This window comes from Scyliorhinus torazame, chromosome 9 (assembly GCF_047496885.1).
Source record: "Scyliorhinus torazame isolate Kashiwa2021f chromosome 9, sScyTor2.1, whole genome shotgun sequence".
In the NCBI taxonomy this organism is placed as follows: Eukaryota; Metazoa; Chordata; class Chondrichthyes; order Carcharhiniformes; family Scyliorhinidae; genus Scyliorhinus; species Scyliorhinus torazame.
Genome location: NC_092715.1, coordinates 142,583,308 through 142,610,067, shown reverse-complemented (window position 1 = coordinate 142,610,067; position 26,760 = coordinate 142,583,308). Strand labels below are relative to the sequence as shown.

General features: G+C 46.2%; 1 protein-coding gene across 2 annotated transcripts in view; it reads left to right on the top strand.

The window, feature by feature from the left end:
* Window positions 1-3,520: 3,520 nt before the first annotated feature.
* Window positions 3,521-26,760, top strand: part of LOC140429503 (aldehyde dehydrogenase 1A1-like) — a 259,226-nt gene continuing 235,986 nt past the window's right edge. The window contains exons 1-2 of one of the 2 annotated variants that reach the window (XM_072516585.1): window positions 3,521-3,807; window positions 4,565-4,669. In XM_072516585.1, the coding sequence (XP_072372686.1) occupies window positions 3,724-3,807; window positions 4,565-4,669 (189 nt within the window). In that variant the 5' untranslated portion in view covers window positions 3,521-3,723. The remainder of the gene's footprint in view (window positions 3,808-4,564; window positions 4,670-26,760) is intronic. The other variant, XM_072516586.1, reaches the window with a different exon arrangement.

The following is a 26,760-nucleotide window of genomic DNA, read 5'->3' as shown; positions in this document are numbered from 1 at the left end:
AAATAAATCATTTTTCAGATCAGGTTACAGCTATCTCCTGTCCCCTTATAGAGATTCCAGGAGATTTGTCCTAGCATTGCAGAGGAAAGAAGAATCATTGGAAAAGGCTTTGGTGCTAATGATATAATTAAGAAACTCTCTGAAAACTACGGAAAACACCTAGAAATTATCATTCAACATTACTACTCAGCAAAATGGGGCCATGGGAATCCATTGGAGGTTGAAAGGAACTGCAGCCTGCTTGTTATAAAGACTGTAATAAGTAATGGGGAATGTGATGTGTGATAAGTATAAAGTATAAGTTGCCTACAAAAGAAAATAGTGCTTAGCCAATGTGCTTTTAAAAATATGTAACAGTTTAAAACTTGAAATATTGCTGTGTTGTTCTTTCAGCTAGTAACTGGAAGATTTAATTTCTTTAAAAGATATCAATCTCTATGGAGATTGTAACATGGAATATACTCTGGAGTGATGGACCATATTGTCAAGCAATTGATAGTCCCCATTGCCCAGCAGACATCCTCTGACTTGTCATGACCAAAGGCAGATGGTACATTGGACTTCCTCAGAATAAAGGCATAATGATTGTTTCCCGGATGTCTGTCTGCATGATACAGTGCATTGAGATGCACACCAGAAAGTGGAATCCAACAGCTCACCTCAGAGTTGGCATTTAGAACTTGTGAAACTGCATGGGTCTAATCAATGGCACCTTGAGCATTTCTACAAGCCTCAAAAAAAACATGTGCTCGCTCCACTCTGACAAGAGAAAAGTATTCAACCCTTTTGGAATGCAGAGCTGCAGTGACTAGCTTTGTGCAACTGTGGACGGCAAACTCGGTCATGTTGCTCCACCCTGGAAGGGGCCATATATTGTAAAGCAGAATACTGTGGATGCTGGACATAGAAACACAACATGCTCAGCAGATTAGGCAGTGTCTGTGGAGAGAGAAACAGAGTTAACTTTTTGGGTCTGTGTCCTTTGTAAAGTTACTGTCACCTTCACAGTTATTGTCAATGCTAGTTCACCTTGTTTTGTGACTGCAGTTCCAGCTGCAGTGGGTGAGAAATTTCAGTGAGGATGATGTCCTTTGTGAAGTAGAAACATCTGACACACTGTTCCTTTCCGAACTTTGGGTCAGAAAATTGCTCCCTGCAAGAAACCTTTCTCCCATTCCTGCTTCTCTCTTCCAGCAACGTGTCCTGCTCATGTTGTAATCCACAGGACTGCACCAATGTCTGGCAACAACTGATTCATGCACCATTCCTGCAGACTTGAGCAACTTTAAGCAACTCTAGAAACCATATGCACTTCTACAATCACAGCAAGAACCATTAGAAATCAAACAGCTACCAACCTTAAAGTAACTGATGGTCCCTTTAAAAAGCACTGATAGGGTGTCGAGCTTGCTGTTCAAAGCATGCTCAGTTGTATTAGCTGCAATGCTAAGCTCCAAATTGGCGGCACCGTTGTCAAATCAGTGTTACATACGGATTGGTATCACAATCTGCTTACTCTGCATACTTCCACTGGACTCTCTCTCTGTGCTCACTAATGCCTTCACCAAAATGGCATCTGGTGAGGCAAACCCCAGCTATGTACACACATGCACAGATTGATTGTTTGATTTCTAATGGTTCTTGTTGTAATTGTAGAAGTGCATTTATGAGCCAAAATAGCACTTGTAGACGCACCAAATAACTTGGCACTGCAGAACCACATTTCATGGTACTTTTCATTTATAAAAGCACTTTTACGTGGAGAAATGTCCAACTGTTTTTCATAAAAAGGCATAAATTTCAAATGCACTGTTTAATTCATTTTCATTTAGGGAAATTCAGAAGGTTCATAGACTATAGGGAAACTGTGTGGAGCAAGGAAGTGCGTTTGTGTGGAATGGGTCTAAATGGAGCTAGGAGGCAAATATGGCCTCTTCAAAGCAATTCGCTTCAATGCCCGGAGGCAAAATGGGAATATGTAATGTATCCCATTACTGGCAATGATTTCATGGCATCATAACAAAGTTACAAAGTAGGTTGGTTGTGAAGGTCATACTGAAAATGTGGCCTGAACTCAACATTTCTATGTTACTTAGTTCTTTTGTTTAACCCAAGTATAAAATAAACATAAGCAATCACATTTGTTAAAATGCTTAATCATGTGGAATTGCTCAATTATGCTAGTATCCAGATAATGCATGTTTAAATTAACTCCAGGTAGATTTACAAAAAGATCCCCATAAGGTCCAATAAACCTGGATATTTTAAATTCTGAGTGGACACCCACCAGTGGTATACTTCATTCAGTGTCAAACTTTGTAAAATTACCTCCTTTAAGAATCTCCCACTATCTCTGGGTCAAGTGTGAACCTGAATCCAGATTTATACTCCAGACTTAGTTTTGCCATGAAGGGTAAAATGACAATTAAGTTATTATGTAAATGCATCCTTGAATAGATTCTGTGTGTCATGACCGTATGCCAGCTGTGGTTCAGTGGTTACACTCTAGTTTCTGGGTCAGAAGGTTTTAGGTTCAGTTGGAGTCTTGAGCACAAAACCTACAGGCTAACATTCAGAGGTTCTGTGTTTCAGATGAGAAGTTAATCCTGAACTTTGTCCTCTCAGGTAAATGTAATCAATACAATGACACCACCTTGAAGAAGAGCAGGGAAGTTCTCCCTGGTGTTATGGTCAGTAGTTGTCCTTGAACCAACATGCCTAAACAAGCAGATTATTTGATTATTTTCACATTACTGTGGGAGGTAGTTGTGTACAAAAATGCTTCTTGCATTACAACAGTTACGACACTTAAACATTTTGATTGACTCTGAAGTGTTTATGGACATCCTGAGGTGATGAAAGTCAAGTAAATGCAAGTTCTAACAATTACGTTTTATGGCAAAGTAACAAGGCTATATATAGGAGCTGTGGCAAAGTGGAAGAGTTCAAACACAAGGAAGGGAGATTCAGTAGTTCCATCAATTGGCACAGCCAAAAACCTCATGAATGGTTATCAAGTAAAAGTACTCATACTTGCAATGAGCTTTCATTGGTCTCAGTGCAAATGTGAGAAGAAACAAAATCTGACAGATGTACAAATATCATGAGTTGCTCAATTTTGGCGACTTAGTAAGAAATTAAAGAATTGACACTAAGTTCCCTATGAAGGTTAGAGGGATAGCATTCTGAATGATCCCAGTTCCATAAATATGCGTTGATCTGTTAATTATAAAGAATCGAAACTGTATCATAGCTCAATGTATTGGGCAAATAAAGTTATGAACTTTTTAACTACCTATTAATTCTTAGCCCAGATCTTTCAAGATTGCTTATGTGCTATGCTTCCGTGACTTTGGCTGTCTTCTACTTAACCATCACGCGATATACTCAACTTGTTAGGAATTATTGTAATGATCACAGATGGTTTTCAATGTGCCGTGACTTGGGTTATTCTATATGCTGTTACTGAGAGGTAGGGATTTGCCCTTTGGACGTGCCAATGTACTGTACCGTGTTCTCAGCCAATCGGTTCTCAGAATGAGAGCGGTGTTTATTAACTCTGTTTCAACACCTTGTGGCTGACAAAAAGAGCAAGAGAGTGCTTCAAACTTGTTTTCTTGGTGTTGTTTTGTTGGCAAGTTATTATTTTGGAAGGAAAGGAAGCGTTGTGGTGCCTGAACTTGAACTGTGCCAATTCCAGGAACGCAAGCAAACAAGCACAACATGAGTGCAGACCAGGGAAGTCCTGCTCCAGCTCCCTGCAATGTGCCCGTGCCAGTTCCCGAGGTGGAAATCAAACACACCAAGGTGAGTGCTTTTCATTTAAATCTGAACACTGACAACTTTGCCCGACTTTCACCGCCCCCCCCCCCCCCCCTCCCCCACAATCTGTTATTTCGTGTTGTAACATCGTTTCAAACCTGAAACCAGAAACTCTGCTCGGGACGTGGAATGCGAACATGACCAAAAAACAGAACCATTGCCGGGCTTAGGACGTGTAGTTTGTGTCATAGCGGGATAGACGATGGTAAAACAGTAGTTATCACTGAGGTGAATATCAGCGCAGTGTTATTATTGAAACAACAATAAGTGGTCGCTTTCCTGTGCGGGAAAGCTGAGGGACTGCAGTCAGCCGGAGCTGCAGAGCGGGGCAGCGGCAGCAAACCCCTCATCTCACCGGTGCAGTAAACTGGAAGATTAAAGGTTCTCTTGATAACTAAGACAAAACATGTTCCCAAACGATGACGACTTAAAACAACAACAACAACAAAACATGTTTTGGAGCGTCTGGGCGAAAAAAATGAATCTAAGGAGTCTTTGACCCATGTGCCGCTCTATCAAGTGCAGCATGAAGTGGAAAAGCAGGCCAACCTGTAAGTACTCAGAGGATCCACAGATTGGTGTTTCTGCCCCCTCCCCATGTACGGAAAACCAGGGCTGCACTCAAGTGGCAAAAGGAAAATAGTAAGCGAGCTGTGCAGTGGGGTTTGGCGATAGCTGTTTTTTTTCGGCGGTGTTGTTTTGAATCGTTGCCCACATTTAGCTGTTTGTTGGTTTATTGTAGATCTTTATAAATAACGAGTGGCACAGCTCCAGCAGCGGCAAGAAATTCGCAACCTGTAACCCTGCCACGGGAGAGAAGATCTGCGATGTGGAAGAAGGCGACAAAGTGGGTTCACTTAATCATTTCAACATGTTTATTCCCAATAATTCCGAGGAGTGCACTTCGGGTTTTTTTTATCACGTTTTTGTCAGTCGCCTCTCGGTTTTCACGCGTATAAAGGCAACACGTGAAATGAGATTATATTTGAATCCACGCTTGGGTTTAATCACTGCTCTTTGTCTGCTATAAATGCCTAGTATAGTATTCAGAGCTCATTGATATTTGGCATATCTAACTTTCACTTCAAGGATGAATGATGAAGCCATATGCTAAACACTAATTAATTGTAGATCAGTATCTATTGCTAGTTTCAAAGAGAGATTGCATTCTTGATGGCTGGGCTTGAGTCATAAGATATACATTAACCCAGAAGTTAAAATCATGTTAAACCAAGATGGTATTTGTTTAGCACCATCATTCCTTTTGCAATTTGTGCTCTTATCTGAATAAATAGGGAGCTCGGAGGTGTCACGATGAAGGACAAATATAATTGACTTTAAGTCATCATTAGAGAAGCATACTGTTTGGTGATTGAGATGAGCACAAATCCCTATTCTGCAGTCCTAAAATGAGTAGTAAGGGAATCACAAAGTTCTTGAAGAACAGCATATTTCTGAAGCCACTGTGAACTCTTGTGCTCAGTTGGTTGAAGTACCACAACCATCACCAACCACAAGGTCACAATAGCTGGGTGAAGAAATGTGACAAATTCAGAATAATTTGGACAGTAAATGGTTTATCTTGAAGGCTAAGGAAGTTGCATTATAGCTTTCATAATGTCTGTACGCTCGACTGAATATAAACTATGTGGGTTTTCTATTTGTTATAATTTCTGAATATCATATTCAAAACATTACCATTAAGGAAATATTTTACTGCACCCCATTACTTTATTCCTTGTTGTTTACTACGTCTCTGAGTTTTGCATAATCTGTAAATGCACTTTAATTACTTACTTAAAAGTGACCTTGTTGCCACATGGTATATATTTTCCCCTATTCATCATTATGCAAACTTACAACATAATGATGTTATCATTCTTTTCTGTGAAAGTCATACTTCACTATTAGAAACCAGAAGAGAATAACTTTGGAATCTCAAAATACAGTCTAAAACAGGCCATCTTTTGCCAATCTTCTGTTGTATTATATTTACTGATGATGGAAGGGTGTCTTGATCTTTCAGAAGATAGCATTTGGGATAGTGTGAGTAATTTGGAGCATGATGTGTGCAAATTTTACAGACCTATTTGAAAAAAAAAGCAGTGAGGGATAAACCTAACAATACAGACCAGTCTGCTTAATGACAGCAGTGGTGGAACTTTCAGAGGCAATAATCTAGGCCAGAATTGATTAACATTTGGGAAAGTATCGACAAATAAATGAAATGAAGCACAAATTTATTAAAGGAAAAGTGTTTAGTTAACTCGATTGTGTTCTTTCATGTAGCTCTGTGTACCCAATTCTAGGACACCAGTATTATATAGTGGTCTTAAAACTGAGGGAACACCATTTTAAACTCCCAATCAACCTGAAAGACAACCATTCACTATTACTTTCACCATTTTGGAGAGATTTGTATTATGTATGTGGACTTTCAAAAGACATTTGACAAAGTGCCAAATAGACTTGTTAACAAAATTAAAACGCATGGATTTAAATGCATAGAGGCAGCACAGATTAAATTGGCTAAGGAAAAGAGTAATGGTTGTCTTTCAGACTGATTGGGAGTTTAAAGTGGTGTTCCCTGCATATTACTGGTATCTTGGAGTTAGACGCACAGACTATAATTTCAAAGTTTACAGATTATGCAAAACTCAGAGACACAGTAAACAACAAGGAATAAAGTAATGGGGTGAAATCTTCCCAAAAAGTGTCAGTGTCAGAATGAAAGCCAGCAAATAGCTCTCCAGCTGCATGGCTGAGTTTTCTCTCCAGATTCTCTGGCACTCAGTACTCAGGCAAGGCCGGCACCATGGAGATCAGGGCACCATCTTTAAATGGTGCTCCGATTTGTACAGGAAATAAACTCCTCCCCCACCCCACCATGGATACTGAGGACCACCGCCCCCCCTCCCAACCCGGCCCCGCAAGCATAGGTGTACCCCACCCCCCACCACAGGTGGGCAGTGCCAAGAGCAATAGCCGGGCATGTCCCTCACCACATAGGGGCTATACTGACTTGTGCGCTACCACTGATTTTAATTTTTAACACCCGAGGATGAGTCCACAGATGTGAGCTCCAACTCACCTGCCAACACAAGGTTGGTTGAACCTCCCTGCTCATCATCTATGAACAGGCAGCTGGCAGAGTTACTAGGAACCTCATCCATCTCTCACATTGGCATTGATCTGCTGAGGTCACTGGCAGTGTGTGGGTTTGCAGGTCTAAACGCAACCCCAAACAACCTCTGATTGAGTTCCTCGAGCTGCCCTTTATGAGAGCCATGATTCTCTCTGTGGAGGAGGCTGTGCATTCAGAGCTCCGGCTCAAAACAGTATCATGGACGTCTTCAAGACAGAGACCATGGCACCTGGTCCTCAGGGACCTCTGCCAGATATTCCCGTGCAGCCCCCTGAGCATCCAGCATCTGTTGCCTGATGGATAACTCCAGAGGCTCGCCTTCTGCCTCAGTCTCAGCATTGTCCTGGTCTCCGGCAATCATCCGACCTCCGATGTTCTGTGGACTTTCTACCTCCAGCAGCATCTCAAGCAAATGTGTTGTGCCTTCACTAGTGTGCAATACCATTTGATGTGTGTCACTTATACCCCCTGATGTGTCTTTATCTGTGCTAGTTCTTGGTGCAGAGGGGAGGGAGGATGTGCTGCAGGTGCATTGAGTATCAGCTCCTCATCGGGGGTCAAGGGAGGGTCCATGAGGTTCATCTAACATCATGAGGATGGTGCATCTGACGGAGGCAGAGAAAATGTCAGTCATGAGCATTGTAATGAAGTCACAGTGCGTACACTCTGGTTGCTTCTCACAATGGACATAGGCCTCAGAAAGGTGCTCTGAATGGATGAGCAATGGGGACAATTAGTTTTCACATCTCAGTCTAACAAACACTGCCCTACATCTCTTACACCCTCCTGTAGTCTCTTCACTGTCCACTGCACTCATCTTTCTTTGAGACCCAGGCCTCTCTGTGACCATTGGACCTGGCTCCATGCTCACACATCACTCAATGCTTCCTTCACCACCTGTTCATCCCCCCTCCTGCTCGTTATGACCCCTGTACTCTTGTACGGACAAAAATGCTTTCACGAGTCCCCCCATCTCTCTCTCCCCACCCCCCTTCCCACATACCAGAACATAGCAGCCTTCCCCTACAGACCAGGCTCAGATGCCTATCACATTGCCCCAACTCACCCTTACATTCATGCCATCCATGCGGCCTAATTATTTAGTCTTTCAAGGCATGGTGTGATGTACCATTTTACATTCTGCATTTCACACTCGTGAGCACCAACAAGTCCTGCCATCCCACAATTACACCAATCCATAACTCCAAATGGACCAAGTACTCACTCCAGCAGATGCGGAAGGCCGTTGAACCTTTTCCTGCACTGGATCCATGTCCGATGAGCAACATCATGTCCACTCATCGGGTCTTCCACCTCTGCCCAGGCCTTCTGGGTGAGGTGAGATGGCCTCCTCTCCTCATCTTGCGGCAGCACAATCTCTCGTCGGGCACTCACTGCCACCAGACGAACTGCAGTCAATGCACTGAAAACCGGGGTGGGGGAGGTGGCAGACTGACATGGGCTGCAAGTCCAGATGCCATAATGTGGACATTAACATCAAAATGCCTTCCTGATGCAGTACAACACACAGAATGTCAATGCAGCTCGCCGAGGCTTCGGAATACCTGTTTCATAGATTATCATAGAATTTACAGTGCAGAAGGAGGCCATTCAGCCCATCGAGTCTGCACCGGCTCTTGGAAAGAGCACCCTACCCAGGTCAACACCTCCACCCTATCCCCATAACCCAGTAACCCCACCCAACACTAAGGGCAATTTTGGACACTAAGGGCAATTTATCATGGCCAATCCACCTAACCTGCACATCTTTGGGCTGTGGGAGGAAACCGGAGCACCCGGAGGAAACCCACGCACACACGGGGAGGATGTGGAGACTCCACACAGACAGTGACCCAAGCCGAAATTGTACCTGGGACCCTGGAGCTGTGAAGCAATTGTGCTATCCACAATGCTACCGTGATGCCCTGCTCCCTAGAAAATGTTAAACCCCCTGCTCGCACTCTCATTTATCCCGGAGCCTGCCCTCCCCCCTCTGCCCCCCACCCTCCCAGCAGCAGCACCGGCCAGCAAGGAATCGAGGTTGGGAGCTGATTGCAGAAGGAGGCAGATTTCATATCCCCTTCCAGATCACGTTGAGAATTCAAGCCATAATCTTCTTTGCTGATTTATTTTATTTAAAAAAAATATATTTATTCAAGTTTTTCAACAAATTTTCAACAAAACCCCCCCCCCAACAAAAAGATAGCAACAAGAACACAACAAGTAGAAATTATACATTGGATTTCCCCCTATATAACAGTAAAAAGCACAAATAGGGAACCCCCCCCCACCTTAATCCAAACACCACCCCAAGAGAAACCCCTACTCCCTCCCTCCCTCCCCCCCCCCCAACGCCCTCAGACTCGTGCCCACACAGGACGCCATCTCTAACCTCTTCCACGCCACCCCCTCTCCCTCCATTACCCACTTACGGATCATCGCCACATTGTATGCCCAATAATAGCCATACAGATTCGGCAGCGCGAGCCCCCATCTGTCCCTGCTACGCTCCAGAAACACCCTCTTCACCCTCGGGGTCTTATTCGCCTTCACAAATCCCATGATGCTCCCGCTGACCCGTTTGAAAAAGGCCTTGGGGATCAAAATGGGAAGGCACTGGAACACAAAGAGAAACCTCGCAAGGACTGTCATTTTTACCGACTGCACCCTACCCGCCAGTGGCAGCATACCCCATCTTTTAAAATCCTCCTCCATCTGTTCCACCAACCGCGTCAAATTAAGCTTGTGCAGGGCCCCCCAACTCCTAGCTACTTGGATCCCCAGGTACCGAAAGCTCCTTTCCGCCCTCTTCAGTGGTAACTCGTCTATTCCCGTACCAGCCTCCCCGAACAGGTGCCGGAATGTGGCGACTAGGGGCTTTTCACAGTAACTTCATTTGAAGCCTACTTGTGACAATAATCGATTTTCATTTCATTTCATTTCATCCCCCTTCCCTGGTCCCCTGAGTGCATCACAAAGAGCTCACTCTTCCCTACGTTGAGTTGATACCCTTAAAAGTCCCCAAACTCCCTAAGGATCCACATGACCTCCACCATCCCCTCCACTGGATCCACAACATACAACAAAAGGTCATCGGCATACAACGACACCCGGTGTTCCTCTCCCCCCCGAACCAATCCCCTCCATTTCCTGGACTCCCTCAATGCCATGTCCAGCGGCTCAATTGCCAGTGCAAACAACAAGGGGGCTAAGGGGCACCCCTGCCTCGTCCCCCAGTACAGCCGAAAGTACTTCGACCTCCGCCGATTCGTAGCCACACTCACCACCGGGGCTCTACATAGCAGTCTGACCCAACTGATGAACCCCTCCCCGAACCCAAACCTCCGCAACACTTCCCAAAGATACTCCCACTCCACCCGATCAAAGGCCTTCTCCGCGTCCATAGCTCCACTACCTCCGCTTCCCCCTCCACTGAGGGCATCATAATCACATTGAGGAGCCTTCGCACATTTGTATTTAGCTGCCTACCCTTCACGAATCCCGTCTGGTCCTCATGAATCACCCCCGGGACACAGTCCTCAATTCTCGTAGCCAGCACCTTCGCCAGCAACTTAGCGTCAACATTGAGGAGCGAGATCGGTCTATACGACCCACAGTGCAATGGATCCTTGTCCCGCTTCAAGATCAAAGAAATCAGCGCCCTGGACATTGTCGGGAACAAGGTCCCCTCCTCCCTCGCCTTATTAAAAGTCCTCACTAGCAACGGGCCCAGCAGGTCCACGTATTTCCTATAAAATTCAACCGGGAACCCATCCGGCCCCGCGGCCTTCCCCGCCTACATGCTCCCCAATCCTTTAACCAGCTCCTCCAGCCCAATCGGCGCCCCCAAACCAGCCACCTGCTCCTCCTCCACCCTCGGGAACCTCAGCTGATCTAGGAATCGTCGCATCCCCTCCTCCCCGCTGGGGGCTCAGACCTGTACAGATTCCCATAGAAGTCCCTAAATACCTCGTTTATTCTCACCGCACTCCGCACCGTATTCCCCCCTCTATCCCTAACTCCACCAATCTCCCTCGCTGCCTCCCTCATATGAAGCTGATGTGCCAGCATCCGACTCGCCTTCTCCCCATACTCATAAACCGCCCCTTGCGCTTTCCTCCACTGTGCCTCTGCTTTCCCCGTGGTCATCAGGTCGAATTCCATCTGGAGGTTCCGTCGCTCCCTAAGTAGCCCCTCCTCGGGGGCCTCTGCATAACTCCTGTCCACCCTTAAAATCTCCCCCACCAACCGCTCCCTCTCCCTCCTCTCTCTCTTCTCCCTGTGGGCCCAAATGGAGATTAGCTCTCCCCTGACCACTGCCTTCAACACCTCCCAGACTACCCCCACCTGCACCTCCCCGTTGTCATTGGCCTCCAAGTATCTTTCAATGCACCCCCGCACCCACCCGCACACCCCCTCATCTGCCAACAGTCCCACATCAAGGCGCCACAGCGGGTGCTGGTCCCTCTCCTCCCCAACTCCAGCTCCACCCAATGCGGGGCGTGGTCCGAGATGGCTATGGCCGAGTATTCCGTTCCCTCCACTTTCGGGATTAGCGCCCTACTCAAAATGAAAAAATCTATCCGGGAGTAGGCTCTATGGACGTGGGAAAAGAAGGAAAATTCCCTGGACAGCAGCCTGACAAACCTCCATGGATCCACTCCCCCCATCTGGTCCATAAACCCCCTGAGCACCTTGGCCGCAGCCGGCCTCTTACCCGTCCTGGACCTAGGACGGTCCAGTGCTGGGTCCAGCTCCATGTTAAAGTCCCCCCCCCCCCCCATTATCAAGCTTCCTACCTCCAGATCCGGAATCCGACCCAACATGCGTTTCATAAATCCAGCATCATCCCAATTCAGGGCATATACGTTCATCAGTACCACCCGCACCCCCTGCAACCTACCACTCGCCATCACATATCGACCTCCATTATCCGCTACAATATTCAGTGCCTCGAACGACACCCGCTTCCCCACCAGTATTGCAAGCCCTCTGTTCTTCGCATACAGCCCTGAATGAAAGACCTGCCCTACCCATCCCTTTCTCAGCTTAAACTGATCTGCCACCTTCAAATGTGTCTCCTGGAGCATAACCACGTCTGCCTTAAGTCCCTTTAAGTGCGCAAACACCCGGGCCCTCTTGACCGGCCCGTTCAGGCCCCTCACATTCCAAGTTATCAGCCGGATAAGGGGGCTACTCAACCCCCCCACCCCCTGCCGACTAGCCATCTCCTTTTCTAGGCCAGCCACATGCCCGCGCCTCCCGCACCCTCCAGTCCCCCAGGAGGCAGACCCGCGCCCCGACCACCTCTGCTTCTTCCAGCTCCCCTTTGGCCAATGCAGCAGCAACCCAGTTCCCCCCCCCTCTCCCCCGCTAGATCCTCATCTAGCCATTTTGCTCCCCCCATGACACTCCCGTAAGTCAGCTGACTCATGTTGACCCCGGCCTTTCCCGCCATTCCATCGACCTCCCAGTGTGACTCCCTTGGCAGTCAGTGTGCGCTCCTCTCCAGCACTGCCCTTCCCCCTGGCCTCGCCCCCATCCCCATCCTTCCCTAGCGCGAGAAAAAGCCCGCGCTTTCATGAGCCGGCCCCGCCCACTGGCGCAGATCCTTTTTGCGGCCTTACCCCAACTCCCCATCCCCGGGCCTCCACCCCCCCCTCTTCCTCCGTGGGGCCCTGCCCCTCCAACACCAATGCCCACACTCTCCCACAGCCCCCACATCAAATCCATTCACCCATCCCCATCCAGTACCGAAATAAAAAGAACATTCCCCAAACGCAGTAAACGCAGTAAACATCCCCCCCACGACAAACCCTCAGTTTGAGTCGAGTCCAACTTTTCAGCCTGGATAAAGTTCCATGCCTCATCAGGCGTTTCAAAATAGTGGTGCCGATCTTGGAACGTGACCACAATCACGCTGGCTGCAGCATCCCGAACTTCACCCCCTTCCGATGGAGAACCGCCTTAGCCCGGTTAAAACCAGCTCTCTTCTTAGCCACCTCCGCACTCCAGTCCTGGTAAATACGGATCTCCGTGTTCTATCACCTGCTGCTCCGTTCTTTTTTGACCCATCTCAGGACACACTCTCTGTCCATAAAGCGGTGGAACCTCACCACTACAGCCCCAGGCGGCTTGTTGGCTTTGGGCCTCCTTGCCAGGACCCGATGAGCCCCATCCAGCTCCAGGGTCCTCGGGAAAGCTCCCGCGCCCATCAGTGAATTGAGCATCGTGCTCATATATGCCCCGGCATTGGGCCCTTCCACTCCTTCAGGGAGACCCAGAATCCGAAGATTCTTTCTCCTCGACCTATTCTCCAGGTCCTCACATTTTTCCTGCCACCTCTTGTGCAGCGCCTCGTGCACCTCCACCTTCTTCGCCATGCCGAAGATCTCGTCCTCATTCTCCGAGGCTTTTTGCCGCACCCCCTGGATCGCCGCCCCTTGGGCCTTCTGGATCTCCACCAGCTTCTCAATCACCGCCTTCATTGGCGCCAGCATTTCTGTCTTCAGCTCCGCAAAGCAGCGTTTAAGGAATTCCTGCTGCTCCTGCGACCACTGCGCCCATGCTGCTTGGTCTCCACCCGCCGCCATCTTGCTTTTCCTCCCTCGCACTTTCCGCTGCACCAGGATCACTTTTTTAACCGCTCCACTCCTGGTCCAATCCATATAATGTCGGGGGAACCTTGCTGTCACCTTCCCACACTGGGAGCCGTCGAATAATTGCCATTAGGGCCCCTCTGAAGAGCCCAAAAGTCCGTTCCCAGCAGGAGCTGCCGAACGTGCAGCCTACCTAGGCATAGCCGCAACCGGAAGCCGACTCTTTTTGCTGATTTATTTTTTTTAAATTGTATTGTTAGCAGGATTAGGCGGCCTGGTAGCACAGTGGTTAGCACTGTTACTTCACAGCGCCTGGGACCTACTTCGGTTCCCGGCTTGGATCACTGTCTGCGCGGCGTCTGCACGTTCTCTTTGTGTCTGCGTGAATTTCCTCCTGGTGCTCCGGTTTCCTCCCAGATGTCCTGAAAGACGTGCCTGTTAGGTGAATTGGACATTCTGAATTCTCCCTCTGTGTACAGGTGCCAGAGTGTGGCCAGTAGGGAATTTTCACAGTAGCTTCATTGCAGTGTTAATGTAAGCCTCCTTGTGACACTAATAAATATTATTATTTTCACACTTCTTTCGGTCTCCAATATGAAGGCTTATTCTATACTATGATTATTTAACCGGAATTAACATTAAATACAATACCTCAATTATTGTAATGTGGAAGGTTACCTTGGCAGATTACACAAAATTGCATCTGAGCATATTTCATTGTAACCCAAGTAACCACAGTCTTGGAAACTGTTGATAACTTACAGCAGACTAAGTCTGTTTATGTGTGTACATGTACAGGTGTGTGGACATGTTTGTGTCCGTGGGTGGAATTTTCCCACCATGCCTGTTGTGGGTTTCATGGCGGATGGAATCAGAATCTGGAAAGAGGCCAAAGTCAGATTCCTGTCAGAGTGAAAGCAGTTTGTAATTTTCCCTACAACTCTTTAATGATAAGTTGCTGGTGGGTCATGTACCATGCTGACAGTGACGTGAACACCATTTTCATTCACTGCCATCTCACAAATTAAATATGCTGCTTGGCGGAATTAGATGGCGCCTTCTAATCTTGGGTCATACCAGTGGGAAATCACACCTGTCTGACTCACAGTTGCAAAATGGTGGTGCGCAGCGGGGAGACCTCATTTAGTTTGTGACTTTGAGGTAAGTGCAATATTCACATGCTACCTGCCACAGCACTGCTCCAGTCCCATTGCATTGCCAGTACAACACCACACTGCTGGGGTATAGGGTTGGTTTGTTCCTTGTGGTTGCTCCCAGATGGTGGCATAGTGGTACTGTCACTGGTGATCCAGAGACCCAGGATAATATTCTGGGGATCCAGGTTCGAATCCCACCACAGCAGATGGTGGAAATTGAAGCCAATATATCTCTGGAACTAAAAGCCTAATGATAACCATGAAACCATTGTTAATTGGCGTTAAAAAAAAACAGCTGGTTCACTGTGTCATTGAGGGTGAGTTCTCCCAGTGAGCCAGAGAAGACACAGCCAGAGTGAGACACAGCAAAGAGTGAGTTTGGGAATTTGAAGCTAGGTGGGAATTGAATTAAATTGAATTCAATCGATAAGACTGTTCCATTTTAAATGTCAGGAATTTAAATTAATCTAGAATTGTGCAGTGAAGGTTAACAAGGGCTGCCCCACCCACTCACATAACTGGTTGGCAGTTACGTGTCAGTCACCATGATCTATTTTGATCTAAAAGCAGGTGGGGGGGATTCAACTCCGGCCAATTTAAAAGAGTAACTTGTAACTCACTCCCAGTGAGTTCTCCCAGTGAGCCAGAGTGAGACACAGCAAAGAGTGAGTTTGGGAATTTGAAGCGAGGTGGGAATTCGAAGCTGGGTACGGAGGAGGTGCTTTTTAACCCTGGTAAGTGACTGGTAAGTAGTTTTTCTTTTTCTTTTCATTGGTATATTTATTTATTTTTTCTTCATTTTTGGGGGGGAATTGTAGTTGTATAAGTTAACCGAAGGTTTAAGACGGCAGGAGATCCCAGACCTGTGTCATGCTCCTCGTGTGCGATGCGAGAGCTCAGGGACACATCCACTGTCCCTGGCTCCTTCACGTGCAAGAAGTGTGTCCAGTTGCAGCTCCTGTTAGACCGCTTGATGGCTCTGGAGCTGCGGATGGACTCACTTTGGAGCATCCGCGATGCTGAGGACGTCGTGGTAGCATGTTTAGCGAGTTGGTCACACCGCAGGTGAAAGTTACTGAGGGAGATAGAAAATGGGTGACCAAAAGACAGAGCAAGAGTAGGAAGGCAGTGCAGGTGTCCCCTGTGGTCATCTCCCTGCAAAACAGATATACCGCTTTGGATACTATTGAGGGAGATGGCTCACCAAGGGAAGGCAGCAGCAGCCAGGTTCATGGTGAAAAAGTCAACTGATAGGAGTAGTCTATAGGCCACCAAATAGTAACATTATGGTGGGGCAGGCAATAAACAAAGAAATAACTGATGCATGTAGAAATGGTACAGCAGTTATCATGGGGGATTTTAATCTACATGTCGATTGGTTTAACCAGGTCGGTCAAGGCAGCCTTGAGGAGGAGTTTATAGAATGTATCCGCGATAATTTCCTAGAACAGTATGTAATGGAACCTACGAGGCAACAAGTGGTCCTAGATCTGGTCCTGTGTAATGAGACAGGATTGATTAATGATCTCATAGTTAGGAATCCTCTCGGAACGAGCGATCACAATATGGTGGAATTTAAAATACAGATGGAGGGTGAGAAGGTAAAATCAAACACTAGTGTTTTGTGCTTAAACAAAGGAGATTATAATGGGATGAGAGAAGAGCTAGTTAAGGTAGACTGGGAGCAAAGACTTTAAGGTGAAACAGTTGAGGAACAGTGGAGAACCTTCCAAGCGATTTTTCACAGTGCTCAGCAAAGGTTCATACCAACAAAAAGGAAGGACGGTAGAAAGAGGGAAAATCAACCGTGGATATCTAAGGAAATAAGGGAGAGTATCAAATTGAATGAAAAAGCATACAAAGTGGCAAAGGTTAGTGGGAGACTAGAGGACTGGGAAACCTTTAGTGGGCAATAGAAAGCTACTAAAAAAGCTGTAAAGAAGAGTAAGATAGATTATGAGAGTAAACTTTCTCAGAATATAAAAACAGATAGTAAAAGTTTCTACAAATATATAAAACAAAAAAGAGTGGCTAAGGTAAATATTGGTCCTTTAGAGGATGAGAGGGGAGATTTAATAATGGGACATGAGGAAATGGCTGAGGAACTGAACAGGTTTAATGGGTCGGTCTTCACAGTGGAAGACACAAATAACATGCCAGTGACTGATAGAAATGAGGCTATGACAGGTGAGGACCTTAAGATGATTGTTATCACTAAGGAGGTAGTGATGGGCAAGCTAATGGGGCTAAAGATAGACAAGTCTCCTGGCCCTGATGGAATGCATCCCAGAGTGCTAAAAGAGATGGCTAGGGGAATTGCAAATGCACTTGAGATAATTTACCAAAATTCACTAGACTCTGGGGTGGTGCCAGCGGATTGGAAATTAGCAAACGTGACACCACTGTTTAAAAAAGGAGCTAGGCAGAAAGCGGGTAATTATAGGCCAGTGAGCTTAACTTCGGTAGTAGGGAAGATGCTGGAATCTATCATCAAGGAAGAAATAACGAGGCATCTGGATGGAATTGTCCCATTCGGCAGTTGCAGCATGGGTTCATAAAGGGCAGGTCGTGCCTAAATAAATTAGTGGAATTTTTTGAGGACATTACCAGTGCGGTAGATAACGGGGAGCCAATGGATGTGGTATATCTGGATTTCCAGAAAGCCTTTGACAAGGTGCCACACAAAAGGTTGCTGCATAAGATAAAGATGCATGGCATTAAGGGTAAAGTAGTAGCATGGATAGAGAATTGGTTAATTAATAGAAAGCAAAGAGTGTGGATTAATGGGTGTTTCTCTGGTTGGCAATCAGTAGCTAGTGGTGTCCTTCAGGGATCAGTGTTGGGCCCACAATTGTTCACAATTTACATGGATGATTTGGAGTTGGGGACCAAGGGCAATGTGTCCAAGTTTGCAGACGATACTAAGATGAGTGGTAAAGCAAAAAGTGCAGAGGATACCAGAAGACTGCAGAGGGATTTGGATAGGTTAAGTGAATGGACTAGGGTCTGGCAGATGGAATACAATGTTGACAAATGTGAGGTTATCCATTTTGGTAGGAATAACAGCAAAAGGGATTATTATTTAAATTATAAAATATTAAAACATGCTGCTGTGCAGAGAGACCTGGGTGTGCTAGTGCATGAGTCGCAAAATGTTGGTTTACAGGTGCAACAGGTGATTAAGAAGGCGAATGGAATTTTGTCCTTCATTGCTAGAGGGATGGAGTTTAAGACTAGGGATGTTATGCTGCAATTGTATAAGGTGTTAGTGAGGCCACACCTGGAGTATTGTGTTCAGTTTTGGTCTCCTTACCTGAGAAAGGACGTACTGGTGCTGGAGTGTGTGCAGAGGAGATTCACTAGGTTAATCCCAGAGCTGATTGGGGTTGGATTACGAGGAGAGGTTGAATAGACTGGGACTGTACTCATTGGAATTTAGAAGAATCAGAGAGGATCTTATAGAAATATAGAAAATTATGAAGGGAATAGATAGGATAGATGCGGGCAGGTTGAATCCACTGGCGGGTGAAAGCAGAACTAGGGGGCATAGCCTCAAAATAAGGGGAAGTAGATTTAGGACTGAGTTTAGGAGGAACTTTTTCACCCAAAAGGTTGTGAACCAATGGAATTCCCTGCCAGTGAAGCAGTTGAGGCTCCTTCATTAAATGTTTTCAAGATAAAGATAGATAGTTTTTTGAAGAATAAAGGGATTAAGGGTTATGGTGTTCGGGCCGGAAAGTTGAGCTGAGTCCACAAAAGATCAGCCATGATCTCATTGAATGGTGGAGCAGGCTCGAGGGGCCAGATGGCCTACTCCTGCTCCTAGTTCTTATGTTCTTATGAATGAAATCTGCAGTCCTCACCTAGCCTAGCCTACCTGTGACTCTAGATCCATAGCAACGTGGTTGACTCTTAAATGCCCTTTGAAATGGCCTAGCAAGCCACTCAGTTGTATTAAAATGTGAAAAAGTCAATAAAAATTGAATGAAACCGGATAGACAAATCGGCATTGACTTAGGCACTGGAAATGGCAACAGCAAACCCACCCCTGTTGACCCTGCAAAGTCCTCCTTCCTAACATCTGAGGGATTGTGCCAAAATTGGGGGATCTGTCTCACAGACTGGTCAAGCCTAACATAGTTGTACTCACAGAATCATACCATTACAGATAACATCTCAAACACCACTTTCGCCATCCCTGGGTATGTCCTGTCCCACCGGCAGGACAGACCCAGCAGAGGTGGAGGTACAGTGGTATATAATCAGGAGGGAGTAGTCCTGGGAGTCCTCAACATTGACTCTGGACCTCATGAAGTCTCATAGCTTCAGCTCAAACATGGGCAAAGAAACGTCCTGTTGATTACCCGTACAATCCACCATCAGCTGATGAATTTGTACTCTTTCATGTTAAGCGCCACTTGGAGGAAGCACTGAGGGTGACAAGGGCACAGAATGTAGTCTGGGTGGGGGACTTAAATATCCAACACCAAGAGTGGCTCGGCAGCACCATGACTGACTGAACTGGCCGGACCCTAAAGTACTTGGCTGCTAGACTGGGACTGCAACAGGTGTGAGGGAACCAACAAGAGGGAAAAACATACTTGACCTCATCCTCATCAACCTGACTGCCGCAGTTGCATCTGTCCATGGCAGTATCAGTAGAAGTGACCACCGCACAGTCCCTGTGGAGACAAAGTCCCACCTTCACATTGAGGATACACTTCATCGTGTTGTGCAACACCACCATTGTGCTAAATGGGATAGTTTCAAAACAGATCTAGCAACTCAAGACTGGGCATCCATGAGGCGCTGTGGGCCATCAGCAGCAGCAAAATTGTACTTAGCCGCAGTCTGTAACCTCATGGCCCAGCATATCCCCCACTCTACCATTACCACCAAGCCAGGGCATGAACCCTGGTTCAATGATGAGTGCAGGAGGGCATGGAGCAGCACAATGCATACCGAAAAATGAGTTTTAACCTGTTGCAGTTACAACACAGGACTACTTGTGTGCCAAACAACATAAGCAGCAAGTGACAGAGCTAAGCGATCCCACAACCAACGGATCATATCTAAGCACTGCAGTCCTTCCTCATCCAGTTGTGAATGGTGGTGGACAATTAAACAATTCAATGGAGGAGGAGGTTCCAGAAATATCTCCATCCCATAGAGGGCCCAGCACATCAGTGCCAAAGACAAGGCTGAGGCATTCGCAATAATCTTCAGCCAGAAGTGCCGAGTGGGTGATCCATCTCGGTCTCCTCTGGAGGTCCCCAACATCACAGATGCCAGTCTTCAGCCAATTCGATAAACCCCACATGATATCAACAAACGGCTGATGGCACTGAATACTGCAAAGGCTATGAACCCGGACCATATTCCAGCAATAGTACTGAAGACTTGTGCTCCAGAAACTGCCACACCCCTAGCACAACCCAGCAATGTGGAAAATTGCCCAGGTAAGTCCTGTACACAAAAAGCAGGACAAATCCAACCCAGCCAATTATCAGTCTACTCTCAATCATCAGTAAAGTGATGGATGGGGTCATCAGCAGTGCTACCAAGCAGCATTTACTTTGCAATAACCTGCTCATTGGTGCACAGTTTGGGCTCCGCCAGGGTCACTCAACTCTTGACCTCGTTAAAGCCTTTATTCAAACATGGAGAAAAGAGCTGAACTCCAGAGGTGAGATGAAAGTGACTTCGCTTGACATCAAGGCAGCACTGTATGGCATCAAGGAGCCTATCAAAACTAAAGTCAATGGGAATCGGAGAAAACCCTCCGCAGGTTGGAGTCATACCTGGCACAAAGGAAGATGGTTGTGGTTGTTGAAGGTCAGTCATCCCAATCCCAGGACATCATGCAGGAGTTTCTCAGGGTAGTGTCTTAGGCCCAACTATCTTCAGCTTTTTTATCAATGGCCTGCCTTCCAACTTAAGGTCAGATATGGGGGTGTTCACTGATGATTGCGCAATGTTCAGCACAATGCGACTCCTCAGACACTGAAGCAGTCCATGTGCAAATGCAACATGAACTGGACAATATCCAGGCTTGGGCTGACAAGTGGAAAGTAACATTCATGCCACATATTGCCAGGCAATGACCATCTTCAATAAGAAAGAATCAAACCATCGCCCCTTGACATTCAAAGGCATTACCATCGCTGAATCCCCCACAATCAACATGCTGGGTGTTACCATTGACCAGAAACTGAACTGAACTAGCCATATAAATATTGCGGCTACAAGAGCAGGTCAGAGGCTAGGAATCCTGCAGTGAGTAATTCATCTCCTGATTCCCCAAAACCTGTCCACCGCCTACAGGACACAAGTGCTCCCCACTTGCCTGGATGAGTGCAGTTCCAACAACACTCAAGAAGCTTGACACCATCCAGGGCAAGCAGCCCACTTAATTGACATCCCTTCTACAAACATTCACTCCCTTCACCACCGACGCACAGTGAGAGCTGTGTGTATCATCTACAAGATGCACTGCAGGAACTAACCAAGGTTCCTTCCACAGTAGCTTCCAAACCCACAATTACTACCATCTAGTAGGACAAGGGCATCAGACACATGGGATCACAACCACCTGCAAGTTCCCTTCCAAGTCACTCACCATCCTAACTCGGAAATATAACGCTGTTCCTTCACTGTCGCTGGGTCAAAATCTTGGAACTCGCTCCCTAATAGCACAGTGGATGTACCTACACCACATGGACTGCAGTGGTTCAAGAGGGCAGCTATCACCACCTTCTCAAGGGCAATTAGAGATGGGCAATAAATGATGGCCTCGCCAGCAAGGCCATATCCTGTTAAAATGAATTTTTCAAAATATCCTGGAGGACACCACTAGGAAGCAGCATTAAGGCAAGGCTCTACACGTAAACCAAGACCAGCATTGTGACAGAGGAGGTGGTTGAGGAAGCTTGATTTTTTAAAAAAAATTGTTCCTGCGATATGGGCATTGCAGACAGGGCCAGAATTTATTGCCCATCCTTAGTTGCCCTTGAGGGGGCAGTTAAGAGGCAACCACATTGCTGGGGATCTGGAGTCACATGTAGGCCAGACCAGGCAAGGATGGCAGATTTCCTTCCCTCGAGGTCATCAGTGAACCAGGTGGGATTTTATAACAGTTGACAATGGTTTCATGGTCATCATTAGACATTTAATTCCAGATCTTTATTGAATTCAATTTTCACCATCTACAGGGGCAAGATTTGAATCTGGGTCCCCAGAGCACTACCCTGGTCTTTAGATTATTAGTCCAGTGACAATGTCACAATGCCACTGCCTCCCCACGGACACATGGTGGGGGAAAGGGATAGGAAGGAGTTTCAAGAGGGTGGGAGGGGAGGAGGAATGACGGCAGGCAGTGGGAAGACTGAGGTTGGAAGCTGGAGCCCAACTGACACAAAAGGAGGTGTATGGGATACCACATGTATGAATGGGAGGAGATTACCAGAGACACCAGAATAGGATGTGATGGGTGTGTGTGTTAGTGTGGCACAAGAGAGCTGGGTTGCAGAGACTCATGAGATGGGGTGGGATGGGAGATCATGTAGTGACCAGCCATGAGAGCACTGAAAGAGAAAATCTGCAAACTGGTGGGAGTGAGAGAGTAGAGACAGTCCTTCAGTTTACCAAGCCTTTCGCATTAACACCCAATTTATTAATAGAAGTGCAATATTTATCCAGTGGTTGCACCTCCATGACTTAAAAGTGAGTTCAATATTCCTTAATTTTCCCAACCCTAACACTACACCTAGGTGCAACCCCAACATGCACAGCAGAGATGAGGAAGCCTGCTGACTGCTATGCCCAAGATGACCTTGCAGATGTCCGGGGGCAGCCCGAGGAGTGCCCAATCTGATAAGGGCCTACTCAGAGGCAGATGTACCCTCCTTGGAGTGAGTAGCTGGGTTGGATGGGGGTCACAGGCAGAGAGGACTCTGAATGGCCAGACACCCTTGGAGTGAACTGTGGAGGCCCCCAGGGAGTTCAGCTGATGCTCATGCTCTTTGTGGGTGCCCAAGGACCTCTCCCTGACTCCTTGAGGATGAGTGATGCCTGGACGTAGGCCAAGGTGCCCCGCCCACCCCGTCACCTAGCCACTGATCGGTCACATCACACCAATGTACACAGCCATGGGGTCCATGGCTCAAATCTGCCAAAACCTGCTGGACCAATGTCTCTGTGGCAGTCGGCTGACTTCCCATGTTAACCTCAAGTTGTTGGCATGTCAGAGTCATGACTTTGACTCCTCCAACCTTTACTAGTCTTTTGAATGACTCATGCATGTGATGAATGTAAGAAATTACTTTTTATCTTATACTTTATATTTATGCCAATAATGTTATTAAAAACCCTGGTTTTAAAATACGTACGGGCAATATGCCTGCTAAAGCTGAAATTAAGGAATTGTAAAAGGTGAGGTACTGATTGATTTTAACCATTTACTTGGTTACAGAGAGATGGTTAATGGGATATTGTTTTGATTGCTGGAGATTCCCTGGACAGTAGTTAATTTATGAGGGCTTGTATTTAGTCCTAGCTTAGCAGGTGATGGGACATCTTAGTGGGATACAGATGATGTAATGAATGGGAGGATCCACATCTATCTGTAATTTGCAGTTTTGCAAAATGCTGTCAGGTTGAGCAGCAGAGTCTGACAAGACAGAAGGATTTTCAGGTTGTTCCTGAAAAGGGTCTCTCTCTCCAAAGGTCTGCACAGACAAGCATGTAACCTATTTTGTTAACTTTATTTATAAGTGGCATTTGTAAGGCAGCACGGTGGTGCAATGGGTTAGCACTGCGGCCTCACGGCACCGAGGACCCAGGTTCGATCCCGACTCTGGGTCACTGTCCGTGTGGAGTTTGCACATTCTCCCTGTGTTTGCATGGGTTTTGCTCCCACAACCCAAAGATGTGCAGGGTAGGTGGATTGGCCACACTAAATTCCCCATAAATTGGAAAAAATGAATTGGGTACTCTAAATTTATCTTTAAAAAAATAAGTGGCATTTGAACTGTATTGGGGTTGCTTAATTGGAATTAGTGGAAGGTGTAGATAGTAAATTGAAGATTTTCCTTTATTTAAGAACAATTTATCTGTTAATTGGAAAGCTATTTCTTTGATGTTAATGTGGTTAATTCTGTGTTTAAATTAAAGTTTGTTTTAACATAACAGATACCTATTGGTCAGAGTCATCAATTCTGGGATGAAGTGTCCTTTCCTCACTGTTTTACAAAAAAAAGTTGTGGTCTGGCCCAGTATTCCAACAAAATCTGAGGTCTGTCCCGGTATCTTAACATGCATCTCTGCTTGATGTTTAGCCGCCTGCCATTGCATCTCTAGCATTGAGTGGGCAGCCATTCACAGAGACTTGCCATTTGACTTGGACTCAGCGTGTGACTGACCTGCAACAATCCTTCATGTTCCTGGGTTTTCCCTGCCTCCGATGTGACAGTGAGGTGTTCTCCACAAAGTGACCCTGAGCCTAATGTAGAGCTATGACTCAGCGAGGTGTGTGTCTCTGTGCTGGTGGAGTGTGTAGGTAAATGTCACGACTGCTCTTCTTCAGTGGCTTCCTCCACTTTGTCCTCCGAGGTGATCTGAGGGCTGGGGGCTATGTTGGCCCTCTGTGCATATAACTGCTTGTGCCTATAGGAGAGGGAAGATCATTTTGGCATAACACAAGATTGCATATCACTCACTGTGAATGTCAGGATGTGAAGAACTCAAGCAGATGTCATCTCTACTAGGTTGCTGGGAGAAGCCGATCTCCCCTCCCCCACAATAGCGATCCATTGCCCTCCCCAATAGTTAGAGGCAACCTCCTTAAATCTGATGAAGGGTGTGATGTTGGGCGCCCCTCCTCTGGCTTGGGACGATTTGTTTTTGTTGTGGGCCAGCTTGGACTGCATGGAATCAAAAGAAAGAAATGTAATGAGTAGGGATAGAGCGGAGGTTTGGAAACATACAAACCCCTTGTGTGTGGTGAGCCCTCCTCAGACGAGGCTGAGTATGGACAGTACACTGCATGAAAAATTAGATGCCGGCGATGTGATCGTATCCATGAGAAAGTCAGTGCTGTTATGTGGCTCCCACAAAAAGTTAGCAGAAGAAGGATTGATAAAAATGACGAATTAGAGTGAGTGAATCAGCTTCAGGAAAAGAAACAAAGAGAGGGAAGGAACGACCTAGTTAAGAAAGAGTGTGAAAAGCTGCAGAAGAGAAAATTAATATTTAAGAGAAAATTACATTTGTAAAGTGTCCAACAATAATTCGCTAACTGAAGGAATGAAGCTCTGTACTTTTAATTGTTTAATTTCTGCACAAGAAAGATGGATTGGCAGTCAGTAACAAGTATTGCACCATTGAAACGGTTGTGTGATTAATTACTCAAGTTAACTTTTCCTGTTGAGCTTAATGAGCAATTAATGTACAAATGTCGAAACTTTATGAAAATCACAGAGACGTTAAGACAAATATACTGGTTCACAAAGGTAATGCTGAAGTGCTACAATTCACCCAGTAATTTGTGGCAATTCACAATCCACATTGTATCTCTTCCTCGCCAAAAGCTGCTGGCCTATTTGCATATTACTAGTGGTATTTGTTATTCACCCACAGTTATTTTTCCTGCAAATTCCAGGCTATTTTTCTGCAGCTGCTGTTAGAAACCAAATTGTATGTGCACTTTTCATAAGTTATGTATGAGATAATTTTCAGTCTAGTGTAATTATTGTAGACCATTGGAACATAGAACATAGAAAAATACAGCACAGAACAGGCCCTTCGGCCCACGATGTTGTGCCGAATTTTTGTCCTAGATTAAGAACAAATTAATCTACGCCCCATCATTCTACCGTAATCCATGTACTTATCCAATAGCCGCTTGAAGGTCCCTAATGTTTCTGACTCAACTACTTCTACAGACAGTGCATTCCATGCCCCACTACTCTCTGGGTAAAGAACCTATCTCTGACATTCTCATATCAAAATATTAGAATCACAGAATACTACAGTGTAGAAGAGGCCCTTCCGCCCATCGAGTCTGCACCGACGCATGAAAGGCCCTGACCTGCCCACCTAATCCCATTTGCCAGCACTTGGCCCACAGCCTTGAATGTTATGGCGTGCCAAATATTCATCCAGGTACTTTAATCCCCCTATATCCCATGTGCATTTGCCTTCTTAATAAGTCTCCCATGTAGGACCTTGTCAAAGGCTTTGCTGAAATTCATGTAAACTACATCAACTGCACTACCCTCATCTATACACTTGGTTATATGCTCAAAAAATTCAATCAAATTCATTAGGCATGGCCTCTCTGACAAATCCATGCTGACTATCCCTGATCAAACCTTGCCCCTCCAAGTGGAGATAGATTCTCTCCTTCAGAATCTTCTCCAGTAGTTTCCCAACTACTGGCATGAGGCTCACTGGTCTGTAGTTCCCTGGCTTGTCTCTACAACCTTAAATAGTGGAACCACATTAGCTGTCCTTCAGTCCTCTGGCACCTCCCCTGTGGCCAAAGAGGAATTAAAAATTTGGGTCAGAACCCCGGCAATCCCCTCCCTCACCTCCAACAGCAGCCTGGGACACAATACATCCAGACCTGGAGATTTGTCCACCTTGTAAGCCCGCCAATACCGCCGATACCTTGTCGCTCCCTATGACAATTTGCTCAAGAACCTCACAATCTCTCTCCCTGAGTTCCATAACTATCTCCCCATTCTCTTGAATGAAGACAGATGTAAAATATTTGTTCAACACCCTACAAATGTCCTCTGGCTCCACCCACATATTTCCCCCTTGGTCCTTAATGGGCCCTATTCTTTCCCTGCTTATCCTCTTACCATTGATATACTTATAGAATATCTTGGGATTTTCCCTACTTTTACCAGCCAGCGCTTTCTCATATCCCCTCTTTCCTCCCCTAATTGATTTTGTAAGCTCCATCCTGCACTTTCTGTACTCCACTAATGTCTCTGCAGACTTGCTCCCCTTATACTTATTAAAAGCCTCTCTT